At 30.5% G+C, this 9807-nt stretch overlaps 1 protein-coding gene across 2 annotated transcripts; it reads left to right on the top strand.

Moving 5' to 3' along the window:
- The first annotated feature begins 3585 nt into the window (after positions 1–3585).
- Positions 3586–8201, top strand: LOC107870200 (prostatic spermine-binding protein). 2 transcript variants are annotated; one of them, XM_016716645.2, is made up of 3 exons: positions 3586–3856; positions 4877–5041; positions 7543–8201. In XM_016716645.2, exons 2-3 carry the CDS (start codon positions 4925–4927, stop codon positions 7993–7995), a joined length of 570 nt encoding a protein of 189 aa, XP_016572131.1. In that variant the 5' UTR covers positions 3586–3856; positions 4877–4924; the 3' UTR covers positions 7996–8201. The 2 variants fall into 2 exon arrangements, with proteins under 2 accessions (XP_016572131.1, XP_047268407.1); XM_047412451.1 differs by having other exon boundaries at positions 3596–3977.
- The last annotated feature ends 1606 nt before the right edge of the window (positions 8202–9807 follow it).

Here is a 9807-nt window from a genome sequence, read left to right as displayed (position 1 = left end):
AATTTAGGGGAAATGACTAAAACGACACTTCAAATTAAACTATTTTCACGAAAATGACCTTGAAATTTAAATTTTACTTTCTAGCCATTTTAGTTTGTTGGCTTGTTCTATACCGTTCCTACACACATTCTATACAGTTTCTATACATATCTTATACATATAAATATTCTATAGAAAAGTTATACAGTTTCAATATACAATTTATACAATAACTTTACGTTTTTTCAACGCATTTTATACAACAATTATATAATTTTTATACATTTTTTATATATTTTATACATATACATATTTGATAGAACTATACAGTTTTTATATATATATCTTATATAGATACATATTTTATATAACAATTATACCATTTTTATATAATTATATTTAATTATTATTTTTAAACAATCAAGAAAATTATTTTTCAGTTATTTTATAGCAAAAAAAGAACTGAAATATTTTTAAAAGGGTCGAATGACCCAAGTTGAAAATTGTATCAGTATTGTATATGGATTGCATCAGTATTATATATAGATTGTATCTGGACAACATGGAACAAAGTGACCCAAATTGAGAAAGAACAAGAAATGGCCATAAAGTGGAATTCTTTTTCCCGACTGGACATTTTTTGTCCATATGTTCAAATTTGAGCTATTCTTTTTTTTAAAAAGACTATACAATGTCTTTTTCCCTAGAATATATGCAGGTTGTACCATTACCTTAGATTAGAGGCAAAGACATCGTTTTCAATAGTCCACTACTCAAAAATAAAAGGAAAAGGACACTCTATAGCACTTTTTAAAACAAATAGCCCAAATTTGAAAACTTTTCAAAAGTGGTCAGTCGGATATACTATTTTCGCTTTACATTCATTTCCTGATTTGGATCATTTTGGCCTACGTAGTTCATATACAGTCCATATACAATACCGATACAATCTATATACAATACTAATACAGTATTCAACTTGGGCAATTCACCGCTTTTAAAAATATTTCAATTTATTATTGCTATAAATTTTTTAACTAATCAAATATTCTGCTTTTTTTATTATTTAAAATAATAATTAAATTATATAAAAACGATATAATTGTTAAATAAAATATGTGTCTATTTAAGATATATGTATAGAAATTGCATAGTTTTATCGAATATGTATATTTATAAAATATATATAGAAAGTGCATGAAAATTGTATAATTGTTTTATAAAACATGTAGAAAAATATACAATTATTGTATAAATTGTGTATCATAATTGTATAATTTTTGTATAAAATATTTATATGTGTAAGATATGTATAGAAACTGTATAGAAGGGTATGTAGAAACGGTATAGAACAAGTCAATAAATTGAAATGGCTATAAAGTGAAATTTAAATTTCATAGTTATTTTGATGAAAATAATTTAATTTGAAGTGTCGTTTGTGTCCTTTACCCAAAAAGAAACAGTATAAATATGTTGAGGCCCATAAAATTTCTGCTCATGTTCTGTTACACAATTGGCCCAGTTCAAACAATAACCCAAGTTAAATGAGCTTCATTAGCTCTTTCTAAACCATACAAACTTAACTATAGTAAGTTAAACCATAGTAAGCAGTTAACTAGAGTAAGTATATAACTACAAGGCATCTTTCTCTTGAAGACTTCAACAACAAGAGATAACATACAGTTACAAAATACATAAAACCTCGTTATAACGGTAAATGAAGAGTCTAATTTTTCTCAAAGAATCGATTTTTTATTTCTCTATAACAACATTGACAAGTATTATAGCGATACAATTTTTAAAAAATTAACACTCGATAATGGTTACAATCAAATATTGTGTACGGAATATATATATATATATATATATATATATATGTATGTATAAAAAGAAAATTTAAAATATTTATGATAATTTTCTTTGATGTCATTCATATAGTAAATTTTAAGTATAAATATCAAAAAACAAAATAAAATTATATTTAAATAGTGTCCATCAATTAAGATCTTAAGTTTACGAAAAAGGGTTCATAATGTTTGTCTTTTTCACATTCTATTTTCTTTCTAGTTTTTTGGTAAGTCAATGACAAAGGGGAGGTGATTAGACATGATATGAAGTAGTTTTGATTTATCAAGGATATGAATCTAGATAAGAATATGTACTGAATACAAATTAGAATAGAAGATTATGAGGAAAAAGTGCGGCCTTGCTAGTAGGTAGAAATACTTTCTTTTGTTATCCTAGTCATAGTGCTAGTCTTGTTTTAGATTGCTGGTTATATTTGTTGTTTCGAATAGATTGTTTGTTGTAATTTTGTTCATGTTATTATTCTTTGTGTTGATACCTATTATTTCTTGTTTTTATATTATGTCTTTTTTAAATTATTTTTTTTAATCGATCTATCGAAAACAGTCTCTCTACCTCACTTCTGAGGTAATGATATGGACCGTTTAAGTGCGTATACTTGCCCTCTTAGACTTCATTTAATGAAAATATATTGATATGTTATTGTTGTTGTAGGTACATTCTTTCTACTAAATTTGATAATTAACTAATATTTTGTATAATCTTATATAACAGCTAAATGATATGTAAACATTAAATACGATCAACATATTATATAACAATACCTCAATATATAAATGGTAAAACTCTTGACAAACGTTGTCCTTATCACCAGGTTTGACAGTAATTGGTTAGTTACTACTTTCTTCGTTTCTAATTAATACTCACATTACTTAAGAAATCATATTTTTACATCATACCCTCATTTGATTCTGTATTCATCTTTATTTAATTAATAAAAAATGTAGTCTCTCTTTAATAAATGAAAAGCATGCTAAAAATAAAAATGAAAGAATATACTCAATTATGTTTTGATTTTCGGTACTAATGTTCGGACAGGTTGAGGCAATCGATATTTTAAGGGGTCGTTTGATAGAGTGTGTTAAAAGATTAATGTTTGCATTATCTTTGTGTATTATTTTCTCCATTCATAATAAATGAATTATTGAATTTTAGCATACAGATTAAGAAAAAAGCATTAAAGACATAAATTTAACATAACTTTTCATTTTTACCTCAAAAAAAGAAAAAACTGACCTTGGTAATACCTTTTCAAAAATTAATTAGTTGTCAAATCATAAGGGTAAATTTGAAAAAATATTCAACGATTCACTTATTTTGAAACACCAATAAATACCCCAACAATTTATTTATTTCGAAACGGAGGAAGTATTAATATCTTGTTTAAAATATTTTTTTATTATTTTTTTATTAATGTTTGCGTTATTTACACACTCTATTTAATATTAAGAAGTGTATTAGTAATGCATAGATATCCATGGTATTAGTAATGCAATGATCTTAATTCATGTATTAATCCGACTAAAGTCGTAATTATCTCTCAAAATCTTTTACACATTCTTTCCACCATATTTATGAAGGATATTTTTGTAAAAAATAATTTTTTTTATAAAAATTATATAATTTATATTATTTTTAATAGACCAAATTAAATATTATATATATAAAAAAATCATAACTTATGCAAGTATAACTAAATGAACATTATTAATATAAATATTACTAACACAATATTGCACTAATCCTTTACGCCCTACCAAACGACCCTTAAGGGAGAAAACGCTACCCGGACTGCCCGTAACGTCTGTAGAGAGATTACGGGCAGCTTTCTCACTAACCACTTGGAAGAGTTACCTTCATCAAAGCTTTATTATATTTATCCCTCATCTCTATTGATCTGTATTCTCCATCGGACGGTCCAAAATGAACGCTGCGTTTGATCTTAGTTTCTCTACTATATAGCTCTCAAAACTCTCCGATCTGCTTCACCGGAGCTCCGATCTGTTTTCCGGTGAGTTTTCCGGCTCCGATAAGCTGAATTTTATTAATTTCAGCTTCTTCTTCTAGAAAATTCCGTGGTTCAGATCATTCTTTAGCTATTTTTCCTTTGCTTCCTGAGTTTCGGTTTTCCGGTGCGTTTTCCGGCTATGATTAGCTGAATTTTATCTTTCCGGTGAACTTTCCGGCTCCAATAAGTTGAAATTTATTTATTTCAGCTTCTTCTTTTAGAAAATTCCGTGGTTTAGTTTATATTTTTAACTATTTTTTTCTTTGCTTCCTGAGTTTTTTCTATTTTTCGGTGAGTTTTCCGGGTACAATTTGCTGAATTTATCTTTTCTGTGAGTTTCCTGGCTAAGATTAGATGAATTTTATCTTTTCGGTGAGTTTTCCGGCTCCGATTAGCTGAATTTTATCTACTTCAGCTTTTTTTTTCTTCTACAAGATTCCGAGCATTTTTTTTAGGAAAAGTTTACTCTTTGTTTTTTCTATTTTCCGGTGAGTTTTGCGGCTCCGATTAGCTGAATTTTATCTACTTCACTTTTTTCTTCTAGAAAATTCCGCGGTTTAGTTTATACTTTTAACTATATTTTCCTTATTTTTTGATTTTACGTCTCCGATTAGCTGAATTTTACCGATATTTCCGGTGAGTTTTCCGGCTTCAATGAGCTGAATTTTATTTATTTCAATTTCTTCTTCTAGAAAATTCCGCGGTTCAGTTTATATTTTTAACCATTTTTTCCTTTTCTCTGGTTTTACGGCTACGATTAGCTGAATTTTTACCACTTCAATTTTTTTTTCTTCTTTACTTCGTTAAAAGTGAAATTCTTCTCGTCGCTTTCAGTTTTCCGGCTAAAATAATTTTTCCGATGAACCGTAGACTATTTTTCCGGCAAAAAGAAAATGTATTCGATTAGCTGAATTTTATCTCTTTTTCCTTCTGTTAGTTAATTTTTTTCGTTTTTCCAATTTCTATATATTTTGAAATTGTGTGTTTGGTGATAATCTAACGGCTGAGAATTAATGGATGTAGGGATCTGACGGTAGTTATTGTAACTGGTAATTGTACTGCACCGTACGGATGGAGACAAGTACGAGATTACTCAGTGTTGCCATGATTAGACAGAGGATTCTAACTTGCGCTGGTGAATCACTGCTAGTTTTATTCGCTCACATCTTCACTTCCACTCTCATCCAGGTACTTCAAAATAGCTTGGGTTAATTTTTATATTCTAGTTTCAATTTATGTGTTACTAATTCATAATTAAAATTTTAGTAGTCGAACTTTAGATGTTTCAATTTATGTATTATTTTTTATTTATTTACAGTCAAACAATTTAAATTTAGTCAAAAATTTAGATATGAAACCTTCAAGTTTTTTTTGAATATATTTAAAAATTAGTAAAAAAACCTAAGTCACAATTATTGATGATTTAAAATATTTAAAAGATATATGAAACATGATAAAAAATAAACTTGCATAAATTTCGAAATCCAAAAAACAACACATAACTTGAAAAGGAGATCACTTCCTCCTTTCCCTTTTACTGTCACAATTTAATTTAATTTAATTTAATTTAATTATTATTAATTTAATAATTAATAATATAATTATTTTTATCATAATATCTTTATTAAATTATGTTTACATTATGTGTTAAAATTAATTTGGAGAAAAATAATTAATACTACTAAGAATAAAATTGAAAAAAAAAATTATCTTTTCTTGATATGAGAAAAATGACAAGTAAAAATAGAAATATAATTAAAAAAATTGTGATAACTAAAAGCGAACGGAAGGAGTATTACATATAAATTTAAAAATTTTATGTGTTTACACAATCAAATTTTAAAAATTGAATCTTGATAGAGTATTAATACACAATTTAACCCTCACGTCCCAGTATATTTATTCAATAGTAGTACTAAAGATTAAATCCTAGATTATCACTTGTTTTTCAAATTTATTAAATAGAGTAGATAAGATTATTGTGGAAAAAAATCTTATATGCTGTCAGAATATATTCCACTTTTCTTAACATGCGCCGGAGCCTAGATATTTTCCTGATTTATATTGATTCAGTACGTGTACGTGTCCGTGTCGTATATAGCAAAAGATAGTGTTCTTTTTTTAACTTTTATTTTATCCATCCATAAAGCATTTTTAGGCAAATCTAGAATTTTGAATTACAAGCACTGGATTTAAAAAATATAGCTAATTGAATTTTGAATAAATTCTTTGTATATTCAGTTAATTTTTTAATATGAATATAAAATTTAATTAAAATTATCGAACCTATAGCTAAAACTCTAGCTCCTTTAGATTTAAAATACGCATGTCATATGATAAAGAAATGGATCTTGGGTCTAACTCAACCTCAAAAGCTAGCTCATGAGGGAGGATTGTCCAAAACTATATAAGGAGATCAAGGACCTTTTAACCCACCGATGTGGAACTCCAACAACCCCGCATGCCTAGGGCTGGACATCTGGAGAGCGTGGATAGTATAAGATCGGAGGTCCAACATCGAAAATAATGAATTGGGTGGGCTTGGCTCTGATACCATGATAAAGAAATGGACCTTGGGCTTAACTCAGCCTTAAAAGCTAGCTCATGAGAGGATGATTGCCCAAGACCATATAAGGGGACCAAATATCCTTTAACCCACCGATGTGAGACTCCAACACCATATCAGAAAGCCAACTTATAAGTGTGTAGAGATTTATTTTTGAAAATAAATGACAAAGGACTTCATGAACTATGTAAAGATGATTGTGTTGGTGCAATAGATGATATCTTATAAAGAAACTTATGGATTGGTTCCGCCTATCAACTTCTCTATCAAGTTTGTCTTATTAGATTTACCTTTCTTATATAATTTTCTAGCTATTATATAAGAGCCAATCTACTGAGACTTTCTTGGAACCCTCTTCCCGTGCTTGGATGTTGCAATGGGGAGTGCGGTCGCATAAATTCGACTAGTCAGTAGGTCCACTTAAATATGAAACATTTATATTTTTTGTGTCAAAAGATAAATGTGGGAATAATTATGTCCAAAGAATATTCCATCCTTTATGCTCACAGGCACGTTGTCATTGTTTTCCTATGAAAATGAACTGTAAAACCGAACCTTTGTGAAGTACAAGGTTGAAGAATCAAGATCCGATCACAATTGGCTAAATATGCGGTGGAGAAGTTTATTAAGAAACAATTTTAAACCAATCCCTAAACATAAAGCATTTCCTAATCATTTTCTCTTCACGTGAGGTAGTGATATGAAATGGAAAAAAACTTACACGCACTCGGTGTATACACCAAGACAATACATACATATCATATGCTTGAATTTAGAGTTTGTATTACTTTACCATGATTAATTAACATATATTTTACTTAATTTAATTATTTAATCATGGTAAAAAATATTAATTTGATGTATACACCGGGTGCGTTTAAGTTTTAACCGTATGAACTGTGTATACTTATCCTCCTCAGACCCCACTTTGTGAGAATATTGAATATATTATTGTTGTATTTTCTCTTCGACCTTTCTTTGAACTATACGTTGGCATCAAGGTTAAAATTGTATTTGATAATCATATGCATATTGGAAGTGGTCAAACACAAGGTGACATAAGAGGAAGAGCCTACGCAAGCTTTGGTTTTTCGTATTTTCATTTCAATGTTTCTATTTTTAGGGGTACTTGAAGCTACTAGAACAAAAGGCTAAAACGGGAGAAGAGCCTCTTGATGCTGAGGAAGACGGAAATGAATCAGGGGACGAGGATGGAGATGGCGATGGAGATGAAGGCGAAGACCTCTCATCGGAAGATGTAGGAAATGTGAGTAATAATCCAAACACCAATGGAAGCAACTCCAAGAAACACAGCGGTGAAGGGGCAGGTGGTGCTGAAGAGAACGGTGAAGATGATGATGAAGGTGGTGGTGAAGACGATCCAGATGACCAAGATGACGGTGAAGGTGATGAAGATGATGATGATGAACCGGATGAAGATGATGACGAGGAAGAAGGCGGCCCTGAAGGAGAGGAAGAAACTGTTGAAGAAGAGGACGATGAAGAAGAGGAAGAGGAAGAGGAAGAAGATGAGGATGAAGAAGCAATTCAGCCACCAAAGAAGAGGAAGAAGTAAATTATCCCATAACAGGCTAAATCTCCTTCACACACACGTGTGTGAATCACTATGAGGTCTCTTCTGTTAGACACTCTACTTTGTTATCTTAATGCACCATTAGAGTACTTAAAAACGTATTCTAAGGCTCAGTAACTGAAGTAAGAAACGTATTCAGCCACAAACAGAAAGATATGAAATTGAGGCAATCTCCAGTTTGCATGAAATGTAAGGACTCGCGAAATATCGAAGCTTTCACCGTATAAGACATCAGGGAAAGCAGTCTTGCTTCTGATACGACGAATCAAAACAAAACAGAATGACTTATGAAGTTATCGCTCGAAGAAACAACACATACATAAGCCAATTCTGATCAAAATCAATGTACTAAATTCTACCGAACTAGAACCAACCTAGTCTAATGACTATGTACACATTATACAGGACGCTAAGAGAAAAGACTCAGACTTGGGGTTTAAGAATAAGAACAAGTGAATCTTAAGGCTATGTTTCTCCTACTTTTCAGAAATACTATTAGACACGGGTGTGTGCCGAATCCTCCAAAAGTGATGCATTTTTGGAGGATCGGACATGAGCATAGCACCATTTTTGGAGGACACAAGCAACATAATCTTAAAGGTATCACTATGTAACCTCGAAATGTTTCTGACCAGTTCTATTTCAGGATTAGAACTGTTTGCGTTTTTAGCATGAAGTGCTGCCAACAGAAATTAAACTTGTAATCTCAATCACGAATCTTTACTGAACATCAGTGTGCTAAGTTACATTATGGCAGAAAAAGGATAGAGTGTGAAAAACAGTAAGAATGAAGATAACCGAAAATGGTTAGAGGGATGACAAGTGAATGTAACCATACTTTTTTCCTAGAGGAGTGTTGCGCGTACTAAGGGGGGATAAAAGAGGAAAAGGAACAGAAACTAGTTTTCTTCGAATTTAATAAGCTTGTTACAGCAACAACAACATACCCAGTGTCCCACAGGTAGAGTGTGAGACGGGTAGAGCGTACACAGACCTTACCCCTACCTTGTGGAGGTAGAGAAGCTGTTTCAGAAAGACCCTCAGCTCAAGAACTTAATAAGCTTCTTAAAGATCAATAATACAAAGAGAAACCAGAAGGTCAATGGTACAAGCTGAACAATGAAAAACACACTCCAACATCAAAAATTTACTTAAAAGTGAATAAGTACAAAGATGAAATCCGGCTAAAAACTTCAAATACGAATCTGATAAAAGTTAGAAGCATGAATTTTCATGCAACAGAAGAGAGGAAAAGGGGGAAAAGGAAGATGAATTTTCACTTTTATAAGTCATTTCTCAACGAAAGAGGGAAAAAAAAGAAAAAATGAATTAATATCTATACTAAGAAACAAGACTAATTAGCTTACAACAACAACATCATACCCAAAGTGGGATCTGGGGAGGACAGGATATACGCAAAAACCTTATCTCTACCTTAGTAAGGGTAAGAAGGGGTTGAGAGGTTGTTTCCGCTAGACCCTAAGCCCAAAAGAAAAGTACTGACACAGGAGAAAAAACAAGACCGGAGTTTTTAAAAGAAAGAGATATGAATCGCTAAAATGGAGAAATAACAAAATTGTCTATTAGTTAACAATAAACATCCATGAATCCTGAGTTTTCATAGTTAAAAGTTAAATATTGTTGAGTTTTAAAAAAAAAAGAACAGAGATATGAATAGGTAAACTTGAGAAATATCAGAAGTGTCTATTAGTAGTTAACAATAAACATCAATTAAACCCTAGCTATCCTTGTTAAAGTTAAAATAATGTTTAACAAAGAGAGTGAAACTAAACA

Source organism: Capsicum annuum, chromosome 5 (genome assembly GCF_002878395.1).
Source record: "Capsicum annuum cultivar UCD-10X-F1 chromosome 5, UCD10Xv1.1, whole genome shotgun sequence".
Classification (NCBI taxonomy): Eukaryota; Viridiplantae; Streptophyta; class Magnoliopsida; order Solanales; family Solanaceae; genus Capsicum; species Capsicum annuum.
Note: the sequence above shows the minus strand (reverse complement) of the source record. Positions and strands in the feature narration are given on the sequence as shown.

Excerpts from the sequence above, each read along its gene's own strand:
- LOC107870200 (XM_016716645.2), top strand. The coding sequence starts at position 4,925 with ATGGAGACAAGTACGAGATTACTCAGTGTTGCCATGATTAGACAGAGG. Across the intron at positions 5,042-7,542 it reads TCACTTCCACTCTCATCCAG|GGGTACTTGAAGCTACTAGA; the intron begins GTACTTCAAAAT and ends TTCTATTTTTAG.